General features: G+C 34.6%; 1 protein-coding gene across 5 annotated transcripts in view; it reads right to left on the bottom strand.

The window, feature by feature from the left end:
* Window positions 1-27801, bottom strand: part of MTDH (metadherin) — a 76207-nt gene that overhangs the window by 16281 nt on the left and 32125 nt on the right. For 2 of the 5 annotated variants that reach the window (XM_037802364.1, XM_037802360.1), the window contains exons 2-8: window positions 26055-26156; window positions 11065-11149; window positions 10158-10334; window positions 8679-8744; window positions 7091-7327; window positions 4470-4559; window positions 2384-2482 (exon numbers count right to left, since the gene is read on the bottom strand). In XM_037802364.1, the coding sequence (XP_037658292.1) occupies window positions 2384-2482; window positions 4470-4559; window positions 7091-7327; window positions 8679-8744; window positions 10158-10334; window positions 11065-11149; window positions 26055-26156 (856 nt within the window). The remainder of the gene's footprint in view (window positions 1-2383; window positions 2483-4469; window positions 4560-7090; window positions 7328-8678; window positions 8745-10157; window positions 10335-11064; window positions 11150-26054; window positions 26157-27801) is intronic. The other 3 variants (XM_037802361.1, XM_037802362.1, XM_037802363.1) reach the window with 3 other exon arrangements.

Raw genomic sequence — 27801 nt, 5'->3', positions numbered from 1 at the left:
GGTTGCCTAGAGTAGAGGTGGGAGGATGGGACAGGGGGTTTCTTTTTTGGGGTGATAATGTTCTAAAATTGACTGTGGTGGCCAAATACTAAAAACCACTGAATTGTACACTTTACAGATAGGCTGTATGGTTTCTGAATTATACCTCAATAAAGTCACTATTTAAAAAAATGTGTAAGTCCAAATGTTATCTTTTATACTTTATTATCTCAACCTTTTACTCATATTCAAGTGATTGGGCAAATTCAATGCCTTTCTGTCAGATAATGTCTATGCCTCAAACCAGAATCAATATAAAAATCATCTCACACTTTAAAGATATACATAATATAACATACTTGTGGATTAGTAACCTCAAATACTAAATTATTCATTCTATAAATTTAGAAGGAATAATTACATTCACTGAGCACCAAAAATGCCAGATTTTTGGTGGCAAAAAATAAAATTCAAAGAAAATGAGGTTAGAGAGAAACTTTGAACTTAAAAGCCTGCCAATGCAGCATAGCAAATTTGAGGAAGATGTTGTTCCTGACACATATTACTTTTATTAAACACAGAGAATATATATTTTTTTCAATCTCTTATTTTAGCACCCAGTCATGTTTTTCATGTTCAAAGAATCCTACTATAGATAAGATAAAAGTGGAGCTATTTTTTCCAAATAGGGAAGCCTGGAGCCCTGATTGCTCAGTCCTCCTCAGCTTCAACCCACAGCAGCCCAATATAACTCACTGATATTTTCCTACATTCACTCCTATTGTTCCTATCACGACTCCTCAATTCTAGTATGCTCATAGATGATCATTCTTCCTAAAGTACAGACAAACCATTTTTTTCCAAAACAGTGCCTGCATCATAATACCCTGGACTGTATAAGATATTTTATAATTCAAAAGAGCTTTCATGTTGATTCATTACCTCATTAAAACCTCATAACCAACTACAGAAGGTAAATATTAAAGACTATTAGATCCACTTTACAGGTGAATTAATCCAGATTTCAAGATAATGACAAAGCTCAAGCCATATATGGTATTACAATTTTGAGCCAGGACTAGAACTCAGATCTACCTTCTAAACTAGTACTACTCCAACCCCTACCACCTCTCTAGTCTTTAGCTAGCAACTGAAGGGTTTAAAACAAAAACAAAGACAAAAAACCCAAAACTCCATATGGCCCTAATCTACCTACCTACCTTTCCAATATCACCTATCACCTGATTCACAGATTAAAGGAATCTGTGAGAATTCTGCTTCAACCAGACCAATTTATGCATTGTGTTACAAACTTACCTTCATGACTACAATCATCACCAAGGCTGCAGTGGTTAAGAGCATGAACTCTGGAGCAGAGTACCAGGGTTTGAATACCACCTCTACTAGCTGTGTGGGTGGGGGCAAGTTCTATAACTTTCTTTGCCTCAGTTTCTTCATCTGGAAAGTGTGGAAAAAATAATACCTACTTTGTAGAATTGCTATTAGCATTAAATGAGTTAATAATTTGTAAAAGGACTTAGAACAGTGCCTGGCACCTAGTAGGGTGTCTGCCTTTATCATCCTTATTATTACTACTGAACACCTGTGTACAAAGCACTGCCCTAGGTACTGACTAAAGACTAAGGATAGTTCCTATTTTCAGAGGATTTCATTTGGAGAAACAAAACATATTCTTTAATTCTTTTTTCTTAACAAAGGCCAAAATGGTGGAAATTCTATAAGGTAGCATATGAATGCCAAATAAAAGGATGTGCTATCTAAAACTCAGAAAAAGGAGTAAATTCTGAGGTTTGGGGTTGTGAGGAAAAAACCTCAGAGGCTTTTTAAAAAAAAATAAATAAATGAAGATGGCATAAGATTCTGCACAGAAGGTAAGTTTAAAAGATAATCAGCTCCTCCCCTCAGAGTCCTTATGAACTAATATAAATCACATTCTTATTCCCTTCCTCTTTTTTTTTTGGTTTTTAACCTGGCTTTTAACCTCCCTATGCTTCTACCAGAAATTAGGCTAAGAAAGTGGCTGTACACCAGCACAAAAACTTGCACAATTTCAGTATCATAAATTCAAATCCATTCCTGTATATTGTCATTATTTTATTAAGAAACTAGAAGAAGTAACAGAACATTCACTTAAGACAAATTTTTAGACTAGAAATGCTACCAAACAAGTACAGGAACACTTTGTGTTTAAATATAGCCTCAATCATTAAGAAAAATGAGTTTAGTTTTAATTTTTATAGGTATTCAATAACCAGTTTACAAGTAATATGCTTGGTATTTAAATATATTACTTATGAGGTGGGAAATTAAGAGGAAAATTAAAACAAAGAGCATGAATTCAGGGTACTAGAAAGAAAATTCGGAAGAGTATAACAGGACATACTTAACCCAGACCATTCATCATCGATATAGGGTTGATTACGGCTAACATCCCACTGATAATCACAAGTGGTAGACTGAGAAACTGGCTCAGCAGTAGACCCTTAAATGAAAAACGAACGCAATAAAATTAAAAATGGAATTTTCTAATGATGTTTCATAACAATAGTTCTATACTTTGCACACGAATACTTTATTTTTTATTTCTCCTAAAAGGAAAAATTCAAACATTAGAAAAAGAGGTCAAATGGAAAAAGCAGAATTGAGAATGATTTTAGGTTAAATATGATAACCACTTGATCTAATTCGCTTGATCAGATATATACTTTTCCCTAGTACCAAACTGTTAGATTTTGTCTTTTGCAGTATTTACTTCTAACTAGTCATTTACAAATTCCAAGAAGTCGGAAGAGTTGTTTTAACTTTCTTCTTAATGGAAAATAATAAAGAGAAAAAATCTGCTCTTGATCATTTTAGTCAAGGATTTTTCAGGATATGCCTGTAATCTTAGAACCCTGAAGGAGAGATCTAGAAAATGCCTGAGTTAGCTAGAACCTTCTGACTAAGGAAAAGTTAAAGAAATAGATATTATCTAGAGAGAAGAGGGAGAGGGAAGCCAAAGACACAAGAAAACTGCTGGAGGTTTAAAGACCAAGTTCAGGTGCATTTTAAATAAAATAATGTCATAAGTTTTTGTGGGTTATTTTTTGGAACTGGGTATAGGGAATGAGAGTGGGGACCACACAGCCCTTTAGGAATCTGAAGAAAGCTGTGGTGGACTAGAACTTACATGAAATTTTGCATGTAGTTCTGGGGCACAGAAGTTCATGGAAGCCAAATAAAAAACTCTTCCTTTATAGCCATAAATTCATTTTAGAATATAAAATATAAAGCACTGGTTCTCTATCAGGTGTCTATCCCCAGACTTTTTGAATCAGAATTTCCACATGTATTTACCATTTGTATCAGTCTTTGGAGGATTCTAATATCAAGAAATGGTTAAGAAGAAAAGATAAGTTTAAAAGATAATCAGTTCCTCCTATCAGAGTCCTTACTAATATAAATTTCCACTTGGTTACAGATGATCTTAACTCATTAGCATTCCACTATTATAATAACTGCCTGATGTATACTCAAATTATGTTTGTTTGTTTGTTTTTTGTATAATTTTAACAAATATAGCACCTCTTTAAAGACCATATATAATTAGCACATCAGCTGCTTAGGAGGACTACTCTAACATTGTTTCTGTTCCTTTAATAGTTCACACTGCTTTTTCTGAATAGATGAAGGGAATAGCATCTGTGCAGTACAAAGTTGTCAAATGAGGAAAGCAATGAATTTGTACCTCTGGAACCAAAACATAGGCCACGAGACCAGGAGTTGACAAACTATGACCTGTGGGCCACATTGGTCACCCCATTTTTGTACCGCCCATGAGCTAAGAACAGTTTTTCCATTTTTAAATGGTTAAAAAAAGTCAAAAGAATATTTCACAACCATAAAATCATATGAAATTCGAATTTTATGAAAGATTTGTTGAATATATAGAGCTTCAATTATGATCAATAAAATACAAAGCCATTTAAGTAATTCTAAATTTAGTTTATTAGTAATAATGTATGTTCTAAAGCAACAGCTACTCAAAGTTATGTGAGTGTCCATATAATGCGAAAGGCTGAGCTATAAATTCACAAGGAGGAAAGGCGAATGGAATTAAATGCCAAATTGTAATTAGAAGTATGGGTAGGAGCACAATGGTAACGAAAGATAATCATGGTCCTGAAAGGAAGGCCTTCCATGTGTACTTGTCTGTGTACCAAGGTACTTTCAATTATGTCAGGCCACAGAATCTTCCTATCTCCAATACAAAAAGGAACTAAGCCATTTTGAGGATAAGAACTTAGGTCTTCTCCCCCAGCCCCCCTGCCCCTTTTTAAAGGCCTGTGTCACATTACATTATATATCTACTATTTATGTTAACAGCACTACTTGACGCTGATTATTTTTTTCAAATAGCAAGAGCTAAAGTTAATTTAAACACAAAAAAATTGTTTTTGTTAACTAAATGAAAGACTGTTTTCACATACCAGAAACAGCAGAGTTAAGTGTGAGAGATGCAAAAGAAGCAGAATTCTGTTCAGAGGTATTCATTCCCCTATCCACACTAGACCAAGCAGCTGTTAAAATAAAGAATGTCACTTGGAACCTTCAATTTACAATGAAACTTGAAAGACACGTACAGATGTAAAACTATAACAATATTTAAAGATAACCTTAGAAATTACAGCCACTTAATAGATACTATTTTATTATCTACCGTGTGCCTGGTCCTTCACACCAACCACTTCCGATCCTTGGAGCAACTCTATTAGGCAAAGTTTCAGAGCAGTTTTGTGACTGCTGATAGCTAGCAAACAGCTGAGTCATGACTGGAACCAGTTAATTTCCAAAGCCTATACTCTTTCCACTGTACCAAGCTACCTTATTACCTACCATAATTGAGCAACTACTTTTGGGCCAGGCACTGAACTTGGTACTTGACACTCATTACAACCAATATAATTACTTACATTTGAAGTTCAAATAGGTTAAATAACTAGCTCAAAGCCCAGAATGCTAGGATGTGGAATAACAGGTTTCATATGTACTAGGACTGGCTGAATGAGTGCCCATGCTCATTCAAGTATACCATGCTACCAACTCAATATTTTCAAGAGATTTGTTTCTTGTATTATTTTAAGGAACATTCATGTTTACATACTTCCATGAGAATAGTTACACCTGTCTTTCTTCTCAGTGACCTTTTGCAAACCTAATTTTACATAGTTCTCTTTCAACTTCAACAAATGTCCTGATACATCCTAGTAGGAACTCTAATCTGCTTCTTAATTTTATTTGTAGCAACATTAAGCAAGGACTATGTATTTTACATCTCAATTATGAAAATATTACACAGCTTTTATAAGCAAAGCACAAATATCCCAAAAGGTCCTAATTTTTAACATTACTCCACAGTAACTGAACTTGACCACTATTAAATGTTTAAGGATGCTTTACAGCATAAGAAATCCACATTTCCTTCCCTGCTGAAAATAAGGCTGAGAATTTAGGGAATATCTCTTTCCTAACAAATTTTGATATTCCTAAACAACTTCTGGACATGGTAGGGGAAGGAAGGTAAGCAAACTTAAGACCAATATTACTAAATAATCTTGAGTTTGCTTCCTGGGGGTCAACATTAGTTTCTCTAAACTTAAAAATGATGGGAAAAGCAACAAAGAAACAAACAGTATTGTCTACTTAAACACTAAAAACTTTCTAATGTCTACTGTTCCCCTTAAAAAAAAAAGAAATAAACTAAGAAATATCTGTGACAAACACAGATAAAATTACATGCTTAATGCACAAAGAAATACAACTTGATAAGAAAAGCAGCAAGAGGCCATTCATTAAACAAATGGGCAAACGACATGAACAGACAATTCAAAAAGAAATTATAATGATCAAGAAAGCTGTGGGAAAACATTTAACCTCATTACTGATTTTGATAAGTTAACCAAAACAAATTAATATATTTTTTTTGCTTAACAAATTAGAAAAGATTAAAAAAAAAATAAGAATACCCAGCCTTGTAAGCATATGATAAAATGGGTACTCACACTGCTGCTGAGAATATAAATTAGAACAACTCCCTTAGAAATACTTTGGCAATATGTTGTAAAGAGTATTACAAACATTCATATTACTTTAACCTAATAATTTTTTCCCCAGTATATATCCTAAAGAAATAATCCTAAAAAAAGATGTTCAATGCAATGTTATTTAGAACAGTTAAAAGAAAATTACTTCTCCGATAATACGGGAGTAGTTAATTATGCTATGCTTACACAATATATTATTTTAGGATCAGTAAATAAAAACAGAGAGTAAGGAAAATGTTTATATTACAAAGGCAAGTACAGATGGGATGGAAAGAGCAAAAAAATGCATATCCAATTTGAGTTGTAAATGGAAATAAAGGCCACAAAATCTATACATAGTATGTGTGTGTATGTGTAAGAAAGACCATAAAGAAATAAAAAAAAAAACTAACGATGGCTGTCTCTGGGTGCTGTGATAACAGTGGTTTTTTCCCTTCTCTTTTTATAGTTTTCCACATTGGGGACTAATTTCTTTTCTGTAACTAGTAATAGTACACACAAACACTTGAAAGTTAAGTTTATCTTAACTTGATCGTTCTCAATAGAAGTAAGGTTCTCAAACTACTGGTCTTTATTTTTAAAATCTAGGGGAAAAATTAAGTACAAATATGCATTTTACAGACTGTAAAATACTATGTAAATGCATACTTTCTTAGAAACTACTTCTGTTTACTATTTTTACTTAGACTCAACAGAACTATTTTGAAATTAATCAGCAAGTCTGCTCACACAATACTCTTATCATATCACTAAGAACACACAATAAGTTGTCTATATTGATAACTGAATGTGGTGAAGTATGTGAGAGCATGCTGTAAAAAGTAATAAACGCTAATCATTTATCTAGTTCCTACTTTGTTCTACTTGAAAGATCTGAGTTAATCACTATTATTTCTATATGGTATTACAAATTTTTCTATTTATGGATTCTTTTCCACTGCTGGAATATTTAAAATGTACCAGAGAAGCAATTTTAAACAAACTTAAAATAGTCTAACAGTTCTTACCAATGCCAGAAAATATTGAACGGTCACTCCAACTCCTTCCCCAGTCTTTTCCATTTGCATTAGCATCTCCAGTGTCTTGAATCCAAGCAGATGGCTCAGTTTTCCTCTTGCCTGCAGAAGCAGGTGAAATAGAGTTCCACTTCTCCTCATCTACATTGATTTGTGAGGAGAGTTTTATAGACTTTTCATTCCAGCCTCCTCCATTTACAGTGAGGTTTTCATTCAGTCCTGAAGAAACTTAAAGAAACAAAGAAAAAAAAAAAGAAAAAAAAGGAAGAAAGATTAAAAACTAGTACATGATTCATTGTTAACACTGGGTTATTTTCAAATTTCTACGATTGCTTGGGTTTTAACTATCATTCACTGTTTTCTACTGTACATCTGTTTGAGCTTTACAGAGAAAAATGAAGAATTTCAAGTGTCATGATCATCACGGATGCCTTTTAGATAATTTAAAAACTAACAGGAGGTTTGAACACAATATATATACTAGTGATGTTTTCAACAGTGGAATGACTTGCTCAAAGAAGTACAACAGAGCAAACAGGGAAACAACACATATTCTGCACTCAGAATACTCACCCATTATGAATATGAAGACTTCTCCTTAGTTACATGTTCTGTTCCTAAATATTTCTATGTATTATACACAAGGAAGTGATTCTCAAATCTAGCTGCTCATTAAAATCACCTGAGAAACTTCTTAAACATGCAGACCCTGGAGCCTCAGCCTAAACCGATTAAAATCAGAACCTCTAGGGGGTGGAGCCCAGGCATCAGTATGTGTGCATATATCTATATATTTGTGTATGTATATGTATAGATGTGATTATATGCATGTGTTTATGTATATGTACACATACACAAATACACACAGGTGTGTGTGTGTGCTTCTAAAATACATACATTTGTATGCATTTTGTTCTTTTAAAAACCTTTCTAAATGACTGTAATGTGTAGCCAGGATTGAGAACCAGGGGCATGAAGGAAAGCTGACAGGGTCAAGAACAAGCCTGAAGCTGAGAAGGTATTTTTACATTTCTGAACTTATGTTTATAACAACACTTTTGTTTTCAGGTCAGGTACACATTTTACTTTATTCAATACTTATCAAAACTGAATAAAAGATATTTCCTATTTGTGAAGCACTGCATAACTTTAGATTATAGTGTATTTATTGTGAACTATTGGACATTAAGGAAGAAGTTTAAAAGATTATAGGTACTAAGACTTAAAATATATAGGGTTAAAGTCTTTTCTCCCATATATGCCTATATTAAGTACAAAAAAGATCCTTTTCTACTGGCTTAAGTGATAGAAGCAAGACTCAAACTTTCAAATAAACTATTACTGAAAGGATGTTTTTAAATATGGGGGGAAGGGAGGAACAAGTAGAACATACAAAGATTAGAGACTGCTATTTTCCAAAACCTCTGGACTGTGATTATGTTATGTTACTTTAAATAAATAACAAATTTTCAGCCTTGTTTTCCTTCTGTGTTATGCTTTCACATGAGGAAAGAAACAGATACATATATGTTTCTATTATGATGGGCCTTCAATTTAAGTTACATGTAATTGTTCTCACCCTGTAGTGTAGAATCTCTTTTTCCAGACTTAAAGTTGCTAACTTGAACATTTAGATGAGAATCACCTGGTTGAAATAGAAATAAAATTTATTTAATACTAAATAGGCCACTATGCACAGTAAATTAAACTAGGAGTAGCATACAAATTAATATTTACTTACTCTTTATAATAAATTGCTCCTGCAAGTGCTAAATTCTTACACTGGAAAAGACTTCAGTTTTACCCATAAAATATTTCATATGTCCTTAAGAAGCTGAGTTCTCTAGTTACCATATTCTTAGTCAACTGAAATGCTAGTAAAGGGTCTGAAAAATGCCTAAGTATATATCAAGTCTGCTATTCTATAGCTGTTATTAAGTTTCTTTTAAGTAGAAACTAGAGAATTGGGCTCTGCAATTGGATTCAACTTTGCCACCACTCAACAACACCAGCTGCCTTTTCAACAATCCTGGAAGCAAACAGCAACTTAAGAAGAACTTTGCCAGTATTTGGGACCAGGACTTGGGAAATACGGCAAGAGGTGAGAATACACGTTTTAACACAGAAATACTATTTCTCTGACACTAAAAAGCAAAATGATCACAATGTATGAAAAAACCAGCATGACACAGGATAGTACTAGCAAGGAAGGCATGCACATGACAGTGAAATGGATAAGTAGAAGTCATTGCTGCACCAAGGCAATAAATTTCAACAAGTCATCAAGCAAAAAAGCAAAAGGCAATAAAGCTGAGGAAGTGGTTTAGAGACAATGGGGGGGGGGAGGTGTGGGGTGGAGTCGGGGAGCAACTAATAAAAAGGTGAAGGAAGATAAGCCAATGCCTTGAAGCAAGTTGAACAGTATCACTCTGCAGAATGACCTGGTCCAGGATAAAAATGATGGCAAGACATAAAATATGGCTACCAAACCATAAAATATGGCTACCAAGAAGCCATCAATATTGGATAGCTTGAGCATTTCCAATACTTGAGAGAAAGAACATTAGTTCAGTAAATTTTAAAGTTCCAGTCTAGCTTTATCAAATACCTATGGCACTCTTGAAAAATTGGAATAATAAGGAATCCAGATAAGTCTAGTATAACTTCAAATGCTTGTTTCATCTTGGAATGAAAGCACCCAACATGCAAAATGGTGATAATTCCATTTAATAAATTCCAGTATAAGAAATGGGGTTGCAAAAGAATTGAGGCAAAGCAATACATACGAGGAAAAGAGACAACATCATTTTCTCATGTGACTCAAGGTAGAAAGGCAAATTTTAATTTAATAGACCACTCATTAGGTGACATGTAACAAGCAACACTGCTGGTGTCCGGTAAACCAATACATGGTTCACAATACTCTCACGAAGAAGGGTATATCAGCACAATGATGTAAGCAGTTCAAAATAATCAGATTTTGAAGTAATCATATTTTGTACATCTGATTTAAAAGAAGTTTGATTTGATGTATCACTCTTATGTTCCACTAATATACCTTTATTCTTCTTGGAACCAACAGGAAATGATGCAGTTGTAAGTTGCTCGGTGGTAACTGTGATGGTATTTTCTATCCCAGGGATAGTTGAATCCAATGAACCAGAATCAGTCAGCACCTTATCACGTTTACGCTGCTGTCGTTTCTCTCTGTGACTAATTTTAGTTTCCCAGGCTCCTGACATATCCCCAGAAAAAAAATGTTATTCAGTAAGGGGAACAAAAAAAATGTAGCTGGGGGGGGAGGGGGCAAGCAAAATATCATGATAAATTTAGATATTACGCTAAAAACCAAGAGTGCTGATTATATTAATTTATTCTAAGAATTTATTTTCATCTCATTATTTTGTTTTAGGCAATAATAAACTGCCATTATTTACTCTGGCCATTTTTATCAAATCTGTTATCCATGGTTTATAAAAGGTGATAGATATAAATCATCATGCGTATCTTTTTAGCTTGCTGGGTTGAAGGGAAAGGATAGTGTTATGTATAATCACTAATAAACGGGTTTATTAGGTGATAATAATAAATGCCTTACTCAAGAATTTCATACACAGCCTTTAAGGGATGATATGTTTAAGAACATTGGGGGTAAAAATACCAAACCATATTTCTAGGACACAAAAAAAAGATGACTGGATTTTCAATTGTGCAAGATACTGAGCTAGACCTCAAATTTCAAGGCAGTTCCCCTCAGGAAAACTACTATTGGATCCTTAAATAATTTAGATTAACAAAAGTGTTTCCTAACAAAGTCACAGATCTGTACATTAAAATCTATGGTTATTAAAAAGAGCTAAATACAAGATTAGTAATATAAATGCAGCTTTTATATACTACACCTTGGTTAAAAAAAAAAAAAGGATTATGAATTTTTTCTATAGCCCTTTCCCTTGCTCAAGTACCTTCATCAACTTCCTTTCCATCATGGCGTGAACTGTTTTGCACTGCTTTAGCATCTGACTTTGATTTCTTCTTATTTTTCTTTGACTGAAAGTAAAATAGAATGTTACTTAACAACATTTCATTATGTTTTTATAAAGGTTGGATGGAGTCAGTAAAATACATAATGAAATGTATGATGCTGACAACCAAAAAATTTTATTAAGTTTGATTTAAAAAACAACATATTAGATGGCAATAATAATAATATGAGGTTACCATTTGTTGAGTGGTTACCCTTACTAAGTACTTTACACTCATTTTCTTACTTAGTCTTCAAAAAAACTTGCCGGAGAAGATACTACCCCATTTTAAAGAGGAAACGGAGATGTTAAGAAGGCTGCACTGGGTCACTGTCAGTTAGTAAATGGTTAAGGGTCGTAATTAGAAACTAAGTATGTCTGGCTCCAAAGTCTGTGCCCTTAGCCATCACACTATTGTATCCTAAACTTACATCATAAATAAGGCCCTATAATATAGTGTCTGCAGAGAGATAAAATTAAAACCTACTGCTAGTATTCAGAAGGAAATGATGAGCTGGCTACTAATTTTTGGATTGCAAAAAGCAGATTATTGCCACTTCTTATGTTTGTATAATAAATTAATGAGTTTACTGTATATAGTAGGTAGCACAGCTTCAAAGCATGTGAAAATACCTAGGATTTATATATAGTAGGGTAATTCAATGAAGATAAAATACCTATACACATAAAAGATACAGGCATTTTGGAATGCCCTTCAAACTCCCTTATACTAAATTATATTCTTTTGTCCTTTCAAAACCCCTCTATAAACTACAAAAAGTTTTAATTTCAAAACTTAGATAAGTGCCTCCAGACAACAAAGTTTATGAAACAGTATTTTTATTTATACATTGTATTCATTCATTTAACTATTGAGATCAGCTATGTATGTATTATTATGTATTATCATAAAGTTATGTTTAGCAACTAAATAAGACTGTATCTTGATTAGAAGTTCTGTTTTTTTTAAAATTTATTTTAAGCTTCTAAGAATAAGCAGTGAATAGCAGGTAAATGCTTTCCCTATTTCCATGTGGCATAATCTCTTAAAAGGTGATTAAAAATTGACTTTTGACAATGGAACACATGAAAATCTATTTTTAAAAAGATTTTTACCACCCTCATAATTAATTTGCATTTGTTTTTCTGCATGTGTTTATTATCGTTAACATGTATCATGTTTAATGTATGCTTCAACCCATCTATCAAAACCAGGCTCATCTCTTTTTAGAAAAATAGAGTCATCATCCACATACCATAATAGTCACCCTTTTAAAGTACGCAATTCAGTGGTTTTTAGTATATCTGAAGTTGCACAACAATCACTATTTAATTCCAGAACATTTTATCATACTAAAAAGAAATCCCATACCCATTAGTGGTCACTCCCCATCCCCAACCCTCTCCTGGAAACCACCTGTCTCTCTCTCTCTCACATCCACCCTAAGTAAAGATAACACATTAAGTATCTATTGTTCACAGTGTAGGTCAGAGATCTACAAACTTTTTCTGTAAAAGGCCAGATAGTAAATATTTCAGGCTTTGCAGGCCACATGGTCTGACAGAAGCACACAACTCTGCCGCTGTAGCACAAAAGCAGCCACAGTCAATATGTAAATGAAAGGGTATGACTGTATTCCAATAAAAACTTTATTTACAAAAAGAAGCATCTGGCTAGATTTGGTGGACCGACCCCTGGTCTACAGCAGCAGTCCAGTAGAAATATAATGCAAGCTACAGATGTAATTTAAATTTTTCTAGTAGACATACTTCAACAAGTTAAAAGAAATAGGAGTCATTAATTTTAAAACATATTTAACCCAATTCATATAAAATATTATAATTTCAACATGTAATCAATATAAAAAATTATTAGTGAAATGTTTTTATAAAGGTTGGATGGAGTCAGTAAAATACATAATGAAATGTATGATGCTGACAACCAAAAAATTTTACTAAGTTTGATTTAAAAAAACAACATATTAGATGGCAATTCTATGAGAAAGAATGTAAATTAAGTCTTCAAAATCTGCTGTGATTCTGCACACCTATCTCAATTTGGACTAGCTCAACAGCCAGATGTGGCAAGTGGCTACCATACTGGACAGGAACTAACTAAATGGATAATATAACATTGATATATACTTTGTACTTGGTGCACTGAAGAAATTGACAGCACATACACTTTTTTTTGATAAGCTAAAACCTATCATCATGTCTTCTGCTTCTGTATTAGCTCTACTTAGACTGCCACATGAATGTACATCTTTCTTATTCTCCAAAATTTGAGCTGGAAGCAAATATTTATTTGGTTTTGAAAACAAAATTGGAACTAGGAAAATGACCCTGATAGAGAATTATTAATTGACCACAGACTGTCAGCAACTATTATTCCCTTAATGGTACAATATGTCTTTTCTAAAACCTTACTAAATCATAACATTAATTTTTCAATCTCATCTTCCAATTATGCAAAGGTTTTTGTGAAAATTGAGCTAGTAAATTTTAATCAGTTGTTTCTACAATCAAATCAGAAGGCTCTACATTTTTTGGTATTTTTAACACATGGATTCACTAAAAAGTCTTTAGAGATTTTTAAATTGGTTGTATAACTTTTTTAATTGGTTGTATAACTATCACTTACAAGGCTCCTTTTAATTAAACCATTTGATTATCAAAATAATCCTTTGAGGTAGAAGACACTCTACATATGAGAAAACGAATGCATAAAGTGATTAACTCACCAACCCCAAGATCACATGACTAATAAGTGTGGGAGCTCGGATTTGATCCCAGATAACCAGGCTCCAGTCTGGGCTCCTAATCACTGTTTCATTTTTCTGTTAGAAAACTGCACCCAAGTTGTAACATTGGGCAGATATGAGGATTTTTTATAATTAATACAATCATTTTCTCTATATTTTATTTTGAAATATTTTCAAAACTTATGGGACAGTTACAGAAATAATACAAACCCCCTATAGACAACATACCCTATGCCCCCAGCTACCCAGATCCATCAATTTCAACATCTTGCCACATTTTGGCATGTCATTCTACCTATCTATCCATCAATCTATTAATCCACTTATTTATCATCCATTTTCTGAACACTTGAGTGTAGGGTGTACATATCATGCTCCTTGGACACTTAATAATGCCATGTACACAAACTAAGGACAAGGATATTCACAAGTATCCACCTTAAGTGCAGTTACCAAGTTCAAGAAATTTAACATTGTCATAAAGCTTACAGTCTATAGTCCAATTTTTTCACATGTAACAACAAAGTCTTTTTTAAGTCTTCTCTCCTCCTTTGTTAGATCCCATCCAGGAACATGTATTGCCTTAAATTGTCAATGTCTCTCTAGTTGCTCTTTTTTTAAACTGTGGGAACATATATGACATAAGCTTTCCCATCTCAACCATTCCCAAGCATACCAATCAGTGGGATTAATCACATTCACCATGTTGCAGTACCCTCACCACTTCAGAACTAAAACTTTCCTATCTCTCCAAACAGAAGCCCTGCATCTGTTTTGCATTAACTCCCTAATCCTCCCTGCCCCCATCCCCCACCCCTCGCAACACTTACTCTAATTTCTATTTCTACGAGTTTGATTATTCTCCTATATTTTCTTTGTAGCTACCATGAGGCTTAAATTTAACATCTTATATCTGTAACAATCTCATTTGCCTTGATACCAACTCAACTTCAATAGCACACAAAAACTATGTTCCTATACCCCCCATCCCCCATCTTTACGTAGTTCTTGTCACACATTATTTGTTTAAATATTATGGGTCCAAAAACCACTGATTCATCAGTACATTTTATGCATTGCCTTTTAGATTCTGTAGGAAGTGGAGCTACAAACCAAAAATAGAATAGTACTGGCATTTGTATTTACCCATCGTCAGCCTCACCAGAGATCTTTATTTCTTCACGCAGCTTTGATCTCGTCTACTGTCCTTTTCTTTCAATCTGCGGAACTCTCTTTAGCATCTCTTGCAGGGCTGGATCTAGTGATGACAAACTTGCTCAGCTTTTGTTTAGCTGGGGATGTCTTAATCTCTCCCTCATTTTTGAAAGACAGTTTTGCTGGACACAGAATTCTTGGTTGGACATTTTTTGCTTTCAGTACTTCAAATATGTCATCCCACTGCTCTCTTGCCTCCATTGTTTCCGATGAGAAATTGGCACTTAATCTTATTGAGGTGCACTTGTATGTTGCATGTTGCTTCTCTCTTGAAGCTTTCAGAATTCTTTTTTATCTCTGACATTCAACAGTTTGATTATAACATGCTGTATGTGGCATGAATCTAACTGAGTTTATCTTGGTTGGAGTTCATTCAGCCTCCTGGATGTATGTATTCATGTCTCTTATTCAATCTGGGAAGTTTGATAGACATTATTTATTTGAATATTCTGTCTGCTCCTTTCTCTCTCTTTTCTCCTGGGAATCCCACAGTGTGTATATTGGTACCCTTGATCTCCCACAGGTTCCTCAGGCTCTGCTCACTTTTCTTCAGTCTTTCCTCTTTCTGTTCCTTAGACTGGATGATTGCAATTGTCTCATCTTCAAGTTCACTAATTCTTTCTTCTGCCAGCTCCAATCTACTGTTGAATCTCTCTAGGAAAATTTTAATTTTAACTGAGGTCTTCAGCTCTGTTTGGTTCCGTTTCATAATTTCCATCTCTCTATGAATAGATACTCTCTTTGTGTTTATCATTTTCCTGATTTCCTTTAGTTCTTTGTCTGTTTTCCCTTTAGCTCTTGGAGCATATTCAGGGCCATTTTTAAAAAGTCTTAAAATGTCCTGAATCTGAGCCTTTTCACTGATGGTTTTTAATGTTTTAATTTTCTCCTTTGTCTGGGCCATCACTTCCTGTTTCTTTGTAAGTTTTGTAATCCTTTTTGCACATGTGGCCCTGGGAATTTCCCTGTTAACATGGATGTGAATGTCTCTCTTCCCTAGGCAACAGTTTCCTCCTAGTCCCAGGCACTGTACTCTGTATGTCCTACAGCCAGCAATCCCTTGCCCCAGGCAGCCTCTTGACTGCTCTTGCACAGTGTTCTATAGGAGGGCTCAGTGAGCTGCCTTCTACACAAAGGGCAAATTCTGGGAGAGAGTCCCTCAGGCCACCACTAGACAGCCAGACATACATGCTTACCAGTAAGTGCAGGAGGGTTGCTCTGCTACCACTGAAACTGGGACCAGGGACCAGAGGGGCTAGCCAGGGTGCCAAAAGATGCTACTGTTTCTAAGTAGCCTTTTCCTTGATTTGGGCTCATCCTATTACTGCTGTCCTTTAAGTGTTTTCTTGAGCTTTAAGAAAGATGTTTCTGCCAGTTCTTGCTGGTTATTCAAAGCTTCTGTTGGGGAACAGAGCCCTGGCCAATACAAATAACTGTTAATAACAAAATCACACAAGACGTAAATTGTTTTTAGAATACTCTCTTCATTCCATGAGTTTCTTAAAAAAAAAAAAACCAGTTACTTTCTGACTCCTTGTTAAATATTTCTCAACCCTTAAGACAGAGAAAGAAAAATTTTCCAAAAGTATCTGCTAGGTAGACAACCATTTGCCATTATTTAAAAAAAAAAACAAAAAAAACACACACACACAAGAAATCTGGAACACTTGTGTGGCTCACTTTTTAAAAGGAAGCCAGCTTCATAAAAGTATGTTGTCACAAGATAACTAATAAATCCTTTGTAGAATAAAAGATGATGATCACCACCTTGCCCTGTATGTTAAGTGGTTTGTCTTCCTAATTGCAATCTGTTTTAAAAAAACCTCTTTTCCCCATCAGTTTTCTAGAAAGAATGTAGTGAATGAATTTCATGCATGGTGCTACCTCTATAAACTTATCCCCAATCCCAAATTTTATTTTTTTGATTTAATTCCAATCAAAATGCCCCCTCTATCTGTGGTTTTTATTCAGCTTTGCTACAGTTTCAAAAAAGTAAATAAGTTGTTTTCTGTTAAGCATATATCTTTTTTTTTTTTTTTTGGCTTTTATAAACGGGATTTATTAGGTCACAAATTTGTAGTTCTAAGGCCATAAAAGTGTCCAAACTAAGGCACCAACAAGAGGCTACCTTCACTGAAGAAAAGCCCATGGCATCCAGAACACCTCTGTCAGCTGGGAAGGTGTGTGGCTGGCATCTGCTGGTCCTTTGCTCCTGGGTTTTGGTTTCAAAATTGCTGTCTCCAAAATGTCTCTGGGCTTCTGTCTTTGCTCCTTTCTCAGCTCCTGTACGTCCTTGTTTCTTTCTCCCAGGACGTTTCTGTCTAATCAGCATATATCTTTACAAGTATCTCATCTTCAGTTGCTCACAAAAGTAGTTCTTTATGCCTTTAATTATTGAAATAATCTAATGTTCCCAAACTTCCCAAACTGTAAATATATTTTTTATTATCTGCCCAAATTACTCTAGGATGTGTCACTATTTCACTCCAGCCTATACTAACCTACCGTATCTCACTTCCTATTCAAAGTTCCATGCAATTGTGGTGTTTGAACAAATCGACTGTAGAGTTGTACCATTTAGAAAATTTAGATCCTGTACCAAATAGATATCTATTCCCTTGGTCTCATATGAAAGTTGAAGTTTTAAAACACAATCAGTTTCAACCTTTATCCTTTGGCGCTTGGCAGATTTTACCACTATAAAGAATCACAAAGTATAACAAAAGACAGAACAGAGACCAATTAAGGCTGGAAAGATTAACTTTGAGAGTACAAGTTTTTATTTGTATAGCATCAGAATTATCATAAGAAGAATACTACTATATAAGTTTAAAGTTAAGTGATATTATCTTTATTTTGCAATTAGCTATTTATACAAGGTTAAGTAGCCAGGTTCTGAATGTATTCCTTATTCAACTTATTATAGTATATATTTCTACAAAGTACTGGTTTTTAGAAATCTGGTGAGCTGACACCTTTAATATTTATGTTTCTACAACTATCTAAAAAAGCTGTGCTGGTAATGCAAGGTGGGATATAGAAGTGCAGCATGAAAAAGAGGAATGCTGAGTATTTTCTACGTGTTAGGAATTGGATACTATGATGCTTTGATCTATGCACTAGTTGGTGTATTTAGGTTTTTTCACTAATTTATGACAAAAAATGTCCTATTTTCTGAAATTGTTTTCTTTCTACTGCCACTGTGTCAAAATTCCTCTTTTTTATAATGGGATAGACAGTTTTGAAAAATGCATTTGGCAAAATTAAAAATTGTTAGTTCTTGCAATTTATTTTGAAAAATTTTAGCAACTGAAAACCACTGCAATGGGGTCACTTCCACCTACTTTCTGACCAAGCAAATATGGCAAGTCCCTATTTTATACTGCGCCACATTTTTTAAAATACAATTTTATTGAGATATATTCGCATACTATACAGTCATCCAAAGTGTACAATTGTTCACAGTATCATCATATAGTTGTAAATTCATCACCCCAATCTATTTTTTGAACATTTTTCTTGTACCAGAAAAAGTAAAAATAAGAAGAAAAAATAAAAGTAAAAAAGAACACCCAAATCACACCACCATCCTATTTTTTATTTAGTTTTTGTCCCCATTTTTCTACTCATCCATCCATACACTGGATAAAGGGAATGTGATCCACATGGCTTTCACAATCACACTGTCACCCCTTGTAAGCTACACTGCTATACAATCGTCTTCAAGAGTCAAGGCTATTGGGGTGCAGCTTGGTAATTTCAGGTATTTACTTCTAGCTATTCCAATGCATTAAAACCTAAAAAGGATTACCTATATAGTGCATAAGAATGTCCGTCAGAGTGACCTCACTGCTCCACATTTTGACAGTACTTTTTTCATTTGTGTCTCAAACATACAAATAAATTGCGCATGGTTAGATGGGAAAAGATGGATCATTCAAGGGACATACTAATTCTATTTCTCTACTTTCTCTATACCAGCAATTCCCAATCTTAGTAACTTTGCAACACAACGTCAGGTTGAGACTGTGGAAAGTGTCACAAATAAAGTAGAAAAGTGTTGCAAATAAAATTGAAAAGTTTTCTATTGATTTCCCCCTTTTGGGGGAGCTGTAATCTAAGCTAGATTCAAGATTACTCCACTTGCTACTATTCTGATACATTTCCTGATTGGAAGAAGTAGGAGTAGATCTAAAGGTATAGGAAACTGCCCACATCCTGTATTTTATCCCCTTAACCTGTTTAATTCTTTTCATTCACAGCACTTATCACGACTTGACAACAGAAAATACATTTGCTTATTTTTTAGATGTTTTCCCCACCAAGACTGATGAGAGCAGGGAATCTCGTTTTATTTGTCTTTGCCTACAATAGTACACCTTACACAAAGGAAGTATTCAATTAATATTTGGCCAATCAATGAAAGAAGTTAAAACTAGACTGCAATACATACTGTTCTGCCTGCCCAAATGTCCCTCTGTGCTACCCAACCCCCCAGCCAAATAAAACCTCTGAGCTTTCATATTTACTTGATCTATCATCCAAATCATTAAATTATTTATATATGTTTGGTGTGAGCTCCTATGGCATAGTATACCACAAGTGCAGCATGCCTATTAACTCACAATCTTTAAAAAAAAAAAAAAAAAAAAAAAGTACAAGAAACCTTTCTTAAGAACTCTTTTTTATTTAGCCCTGAATTCTTTCTCAGAAATGATTCTCACATTTCTGAAAGACTAATAAATTAATTCTACTTTGGGTTCTCATTTTTACCTCAATTTCAGCATGTTTAAAACCAAACTCCACCACCACACTGTGTTTAATCCCTTCTTGCCATTTAATGCCTGGTAAAACTATGGTATAGTGGAAAACCAGAGGACTGGGGCAGAAGTTCTGGTTCTGGAATCAGTGCTGCTCCTTGTTGGGAGCTTAGATAGAAAAGTCTTGGGAGCAGAAATGAGGTTTCCTTGGTTAGATATCATTCTCATTTTTATAGAGAATTGTTTTATTTACCTTAAAGGGGAACTCAAAAACAAATTCTTTTGAGTGGGAACCCAAGAAATCACAAAGCTACAGACTCTGTGCTACCAGAGAACCTGAGAGATCAAGGGTCCAAGATGCAGAGAATCAAACCATATCAAAGTGTTCTAGATAATAAAACATTTTAATGAATTCAAAAGACCATAACAGGAGTTTAGATCTTTATTTACAAGAACAGGTATAGAGCTGGATTTAGTCCACAGGCCACAGTTTGTCAATCCCTGGTTTTAAACTATAGTTTCTAAGATGTATTATGGAAGGTAAAAGATGAATTTATCTAAGTTCTCTGTATACACAGGTATTCTATTTTGCTAAGGGCTGCTCTAGCTCACACCTGCTTTTATGTGCACTACTTTGGTGTCTTAAACATTGATTGCCCCTCGAGCAGTGGTTCTCAAACGTCTTGGTCACAGGATCCTTTTACACTCTTAAAATATATTGAGGATTTCAAAGATGTTTGTTCATGTGGTTTATATACATTGATATATTTTTTTTAAATCATCATTTTATTGAGATATATTCACATACCACGCAGTCATACAAAACAAATCGTACTTTCGATTGTTTACAGTACCATTACACAGTTGTACATTCATCACCTAAATCAATCCCTGACACCTTCATTAGCACACACACAAAAATAACAAGAATAATAATTAGAGTGAAAAAGAGCAATTGAAGTAAAAAAGAACACTGGGTACCTTTGTCTGTTTGTTTCCTTCCCCTATTTTTCTACTAATCCATCCATAAACTAGACAAAGTGGAGTGTGGTCCTTATGGCTTTCCCAATCCCATTGTCACCCCTCATAAGCTACAATTTTATACAACTGTCTTCGAGATTCATGGGTTCTGGGTTGTAGTTTGATAGTTTCAGGTATCCACCACCAGCTACCCCAATTCTTTAGAACCTAAAAAGGGTTGTCTAAAGTGTGCCTAAGAGTGCCCACCAGAGTGACCTCTCGGCTCGTTTTGGAATCTCTCTGCCACTGAAGCTTATTTCATTTCCTTTCACATCCCCCTTTTGGTCAAGAAGATGTTCTCTGTCCCACGATGCCGGGTCTACATTCCTCCCCGGGAGTCATATTCTACGTTGCCAGGGAGATTCACTCCCCTGGGTGTCTGATCCCACGTAGGGGGGAGGGCAGTGATTTCACCTTTCAAGTTGGCTTAGCCAGAGAGAGAGGGCCACATCTGAGCAACAAAGAGGCATCAGGAGGAGACTCTTAGGCACAAATATAGGGAGGCCTAGCCTCTCCTTTGCAGCAACTGTCTTCCCAAGGGTAAAACTTATGGTAGAGGGCTCAACCCATCAAACCACCAGTCCCCTATGTCTGTGGTCATATACATTGATATTTACCATTTTATAGATATACTGCAAAGTTTTATGTATTAATCTTTTTCAAAATTGTTAAATGATTACCTTTTACATGATAACTACACTTACATAACTATTTTCCAAAACAAAAACAAAACTTAAGACCAGTGGCATGTTTTTGTATTTTGAAACTATTGTTAATGACTAGCTTAATAAAAGACAGCTGGATTCGCCTATCTGCTTTTGCATTCCATCTATTACGATACGCTGTTTTGACTGAAGTGTATGAAGGAAATCCAGCTTCACTCAGATACGAATTTGGAAAAGGGAGGAGTATTTTAACAGTCTTTTCAGATAATTGTGGGTGTTCTTTGATATTACACCAAAGATTAGTTGCCAGAAGCTGGGGCTGAGGGGAAAGATAGGAAGTGACACTACCAATGGGCAGAGATTTCTTTACTGGGTAAGAGAAATGTTCTAAAATTATGGTGATGACTTACAACTCTGTAAATATACTAAAATCATATGTTGAAAACAACAGAATGTTATCATGTATTTCAAAATAAAGCTATTTAACAGAAAAGAAAAGAAAGTGTACCCATGGGGCTGGGACTTAAAGAAGGGTAAGAGGTAAAACATGAGACTAGAGCCTAAAAGGTAGTCTTATAGGTCGTATTAAAGATTTTTAGATAAGAGCAATGGGAAGTCATGAAAGGTGTTAGGTAGAGGAGGGAAAAATATTACCCCCAAAACTTGTAATTTCTTAAAAGCAGTTGCAATGTGGAAACTGGATCTGTATCAATAAACTTTCCATATTCTATTAAATTAAAATCCATTGGTCTACCTTGCACTTTGAATGGATCTTTTCCCGTGTGACTCTGTAACATGCAAGCTTCAGTTATTTGGAAAATATCGGTCCACAGAGTTACAAAGATCTTCCAAATGTTAACACATTTCATTATAGAATATTTAAAAAATCACAGTTGCTACTATCACTACTGATCTTATCAGAAATTTCTTTAAGTACTGGAAAGACGTAAAGCTCATGGCAGCAGATACAAATTTTCCAAAATTCTAATTTTCATTTGGCAACAAATCATCTTATTATTAGCAATATATACTATCAGTTGTTTTCCTTGAAGTGACAAAATCATTGTGTTTATTTTTGAGGAAATGTCTGAAAATATCCAATATGAATAACCATGGCTTGTCTATCCACATTCTTTCAAGTAAAAACGGGGTAACAAAGTAAGTGGCTTGTTCAGCTCGCAATTCACTCAACTGCACAAGTGTTTTTCCTCAAGACAACCACTATTCTGTAGTATGCAGCACACTTTACGTATACTTTCCAATTCATCACACAGAATATTTTAAGACCATGTATTCAAGAATCGAAATTAATAAAAAATTAATATTTTTTACTGCTTCACTAAGGATACTTTAAGTGTACCCAGCAGTTTTAAAAAATTGTTTTTTTTAATTTTTATAACCATGAATGAATGGCAGTAAATATGATTACTACTAGTAGTTTGGTGTTACTGCCTTGATTGATGCTAACGTACTAGCAGTTTTATCCACTACTGCTTTTGTACCATTAGTGAAAATATCAACACAGTGAAAGCAAACAATGTCTTTATTATGAAAATAGTGTTGACTTGGGGGATTCCACAAAAGGGTCCCTGGGATCTCCTCTTATGGATCCACGAACCACACTTTAAGAAGTGCTGTCTTAGAGAAATTGAGGGAACATTACATATTAGCTATGTGATCTTGGGCAATTCACTAAGTTCTTTTTATTGATTTGTATAAAGAAGAAAATGATAATGTCCCTCCCAGAGTTGTTAATCAGGATTAAGAGATGTGAAAATATTTTGTGCATTGTATAGCATCATAAAAATGGAAAGGGTTATTAGTACTTTTAATGAATGGTATCAGTATTTCAATCAACTAAGATACCACTGACTTTACCCCGAAAACTTGGTGACTGAATTTTATATTTTTTGCCTCTGTTGTTTCTCACAGCAATCTTTACACTTTTACCTCAATTCAGACCTTTATTATCATAGGATGCAAGACTGAGCCATTAATCATAAATGTTGCTGCCAGCTTAATCTATCTAAGTTTTTAAGTTTTTATCATATTCCGACTCCACCCCTACTAGTTAAACTGGTCTAGGCTTTTTCCTTGAATATATCTGAATATGTACAATTTTTTTATCTGAATAATGTCTGATTGTATTCAGTTGTTTCCCTCCCCTGGCAAAATTGGCCTCCTCACTTCTACTTACTGAAATACCACCCCTATCCTTAAGAATACAATTAAGTCAATCTTTTCTGGCTACTCAATTAGGATAATCTTTCTACTCTGAATACCTGGCACTTAATGCCTTGATTTACCATCTATCTTCTCTTCCGCTTGCCTTTCCTTAACTAGACTGTAATCTCTCTGAGGGCAAGTACACCTTAATTTCTCTTTATTCCTGTTAGCATCTATTAGCACAATGTGTTCAGCTCAGCTAATGGTCCTATTGTGTATTCTACTAAAAACTAGCAGACTGACCTTCACATCCAAATAAAGATTTTGAAAACTACTATAGCTTAACTTGCTTTGTAGACCTAAGACCAACAGCTCTTGTTGTATACAGTTGCTAGGGAAAGTTTTATCTATTTTTATCTATAAGTCATTTAAGTGACAGGATGAGATATCTATTATCATAGCTTCGAGTTAAATTATTCTATATGGGCAAAAAAATCATACTTTAAAAACTGCCCAAGATGTTCTGAGACAAAAGCAAAGATATGATAATGTATATTAAGGAGCATAAGTAGATATATGTTTGCTTATAAAGAAAGATAACATTAAAAAATCAATAGAAATGAGAGTTACTTGGACTAAACCAAGTTAAAAAGCATAAATTCATGATGCAGGATGGTTAAAAAGGAACATCAACCATGAACTGTGGCATTTATTATTATGCACAAAGTCAAATAAAAGAGGCAATAAACCAAAAGCAAAAGCTTAGCCCTGAAAAAGCAACAGAGACTGAAAGGTTAACATGGTTAAAATAATAAAAAGAGCATGGGCTTGTTGTCTACGACGGGTTCAGAATCCTAGTTCAGAAACTATGATATTAGCAAAATCATGAGATCCCTCTAAGCTTCAGAGCCTTTATCTATAAAATAGGGTTATTATTTTCTACCTGGAAGAGGTTTTGATAGGATCACAATATAGGGCAGTAAAAAGCACAGACTTTGAAGTCAGAAAAGTCTGGGTTAGAACTGGCTACTTTTTATAGCTTAGGTAATTACTTATGGCCTCAGATTTCTCATTTGTATGAGGAAGTATAACACTATCTCCTCAAAGATTTTGTGAGGATAAGCAAAGTTTTCATAAATATCCTATGAAGTCATAAAAGTATACTTAGCATATAATAAGTTTTCCCTACTATATATATATGTAAATATATTCATACATATGCACATACCTCACCTTGCACAGTGCCTACCAATTATAGATACTTAAATGTCAACTATTAAATTATTTCCTACCATAAGAAATTTCAGTGATGATTATAAACTTGAAACTGTGGTTTTATACCGACATACCCAATCTATTTATGATTAGTCAATCAGATATTATTCCAACTATAATTTTTTTAGGATAATTCAAGGAGTTGAAGCAAGAGTAAGTAAGTATAAGATGCTCACTAGTAGAAGGGAAGCCCAGGAACAAGGACACACAGGTGGGAGAAGTATAAATCTATAATAGATATATAAACTATTCATGGTATAAACTCACAATCACTGTATTGTATGTACTTATTTGTTTATACAAATCATTGACTATTTTTCTGCCAAAGGTAAAGTGAGGCATAAATTTAATACTTTCCTCCAACTACTGTTTATTTCAAGCCACCCTACCTGCAGCTGTCTTGGCCCTAGACCAATTTCACTGGGTTACAGGGGTTGAATCGATAACACCAGTTCTCCAAAGGTATTTTGAAATTGCAAGCATCAAGAAGCTGCAGCAACAAGTTCCACTGGCAACTGGAAAATTAATAAAATTCCAGGAATGTACCATTTATGGAGGACAATCAATAGTCTTTATTTGGAATTAGAGTGAACATCTAAATCCTTGAATAACGAACTGAGAAGAGAACATTTTTCTTTTGTCTCAATCACAACGGATATCTACTTAAACGCTTAATATCATTGGGCAATTTTACTAAGCTTTTTATGCCAGAGGTACATTATTAACAAAGGTAACACAATTCTGTTTTCTATTAAGAGTTATGTTATATATCTGGAACCTTATTCATAAAAGAGACGTTAAAGTCATATTAAATCTTTTTCAGCATAAAGAAGATTTAAAATGCCTCAGCAATGTTTAAGACACTCAGTGATAAATCCTTCCCATGAAAAAAAATTTAAAACTTTACTTTCACCACCCCATCCATCTGCTACATTTTTTCAATTTTCCCTAGTTGGGGGCAGGCGGGTAATATTTAAAATTTGTGAAACATAAAAGCATCATTTTACCAGTACATCATTCTCATTAAGAACTTTATACAGAATTTCATATGCTCCCAAACTTACCTTTTCATTTTTCTTGTCTGTCTCTAATGGCTGCTTTGCTGTTACACTTCGAGGAGTACGAACAACTTCATCCTCAGCAACTTCAACAGTTCGTCCATTTGGCTGCACATGCAACAAAAAAGTATCATGCTATCAAACCAAAGATTTTTACTCAGGAAACAGCATATACTAAATCAAATTCTACCCCCTGACCCAAATTAAAAAGGCTTTTGTGCAGTGTTTTCTAAGACCTGATGGACTACTGTCTTTAGTAACAGTATTTTGTAATATAATGATATAATGAATATAAAAAAAACTCTGTAGTATAAATGTATTTTCTGATTTCATCCAATTATCAGTCCCTCTAACAAATCCAACAGAAGCAGGAAAAAGAAGAAATACATTATTTTTGCGCCTTCTTTCTATATCTACAAAACAACTGTTATTATCTATTTAAATGTTGACAAGGCTTTGCTATAAATGATCAGATAGTAAACATTTTAGGCTTTGGGAGCCACAGTATGTCTTGCAAGTACACAATTCTGCCACTGTAGCTCAAAAACAGCCACAGATGATACATAAATAAGTGAATGTGACGGTGTTCAAATAAAACTTTATCTATAAACACAGGAGGAAGGCCAGATTTGGTACACGGACCATAGTTTGATGAACCCTATATTTCATGATCTAAAAGCTACACCATCCAACTCTATAATTTAACAGCTCTACTGTTATAGGATGAAGAATCTTTACCAAAGAGACACAGAGATCACAACAGAGTACCTGGGGCAGGGTGGGGAATGGACAGTTAATGCTTAATGGGGTCAGAGTTTCTTTTTGGGGATGAGGAAAAGTTTTGTTAATGAATGGTGGTGATGGTAGCACAATATCGTGAGGGTAGCACAACACAGAACTGTAAACCTGATAGTGGTTAAAATAGGAAATGTTACGTTGTATATGCTACCACCACCACAACAAAAAAAAACTAGAGAAAAAAAAAGAATCCTTACCAGCCCACCGCCACAGCGTAAAAAGGCTACCTCAACTATCCTAACACTACTAAAATAAAATAATAGAGGTGCTCATGAATGTAATCAAGTATGTGATTCCCAAACCTGGCTTTTAAAGACTCTCTCATGTTTTGTTTTTTTTAAAATACACATTCTTGAGCCCCTTACCAGAAATTTATGTAGATTCAGGAGTTTGAAGAATGGTACTTAGGTATCTGCATTCTATCATCTTCTTTCGAGATCCTAGCACTTTTTGTCACTTGCCCATTTGCCTCAAATTCAACATAATAAAGTTAGTAAGTCAATGTACTAATTTTAATCGCTTTATTTCCAGTCACTGCAGAATAGAAAAATGACTTCCACCAGACTGCCCACTCATTACAGGAGAGCTATACTCAACAAAACAATCTTAATGTTTAAAGTTCCTATGTGACTTTATTTGCATTTCTTAAAAATGATAAGGGGGAGAGAAGATGGTGGCATAGAGAGGAGTGGAAGACTTAGTCCCCTCCCCCCCACCCAAGAACAATTCATAAATGACCAAAAAACTAGTAAATAACGTGGAATAACAGCAGGGAGACAAACGTGACTGTCCACTCATCATCCACCAACCTGAATTGGGAGGAATGCCCAAGAACACAGCAAAAAATCTGTAAGTAAAACTGCGGACCCGCACTGAGAGCCGGAGCCGAGAGCCGAGAGCCCCTCCCTCACGGAAGGCGCCATGCACTCTCTCAGCCCAGCTCCAAGTGAGGTTT

This window comes from Choloepus didactylus, chromosome 14, assembly GCF_015220235.1.
Source record: "Choloepus didactylus isolate mChoDid1 chromosome 14, mChoDid1.pri, whole genome shotgun sequence".
Classification (NCBI taxonomy): Eukaryota; Metazoa; Chordata; class Mammalia; order Pilosa; family Megalonychidae; genus Choloepus; species Choloepus didactylus.
Note: the sequence above shows the minus strand (reverse complement) of the source record. Positions and strands in the feature narration are given on the sequence as shown.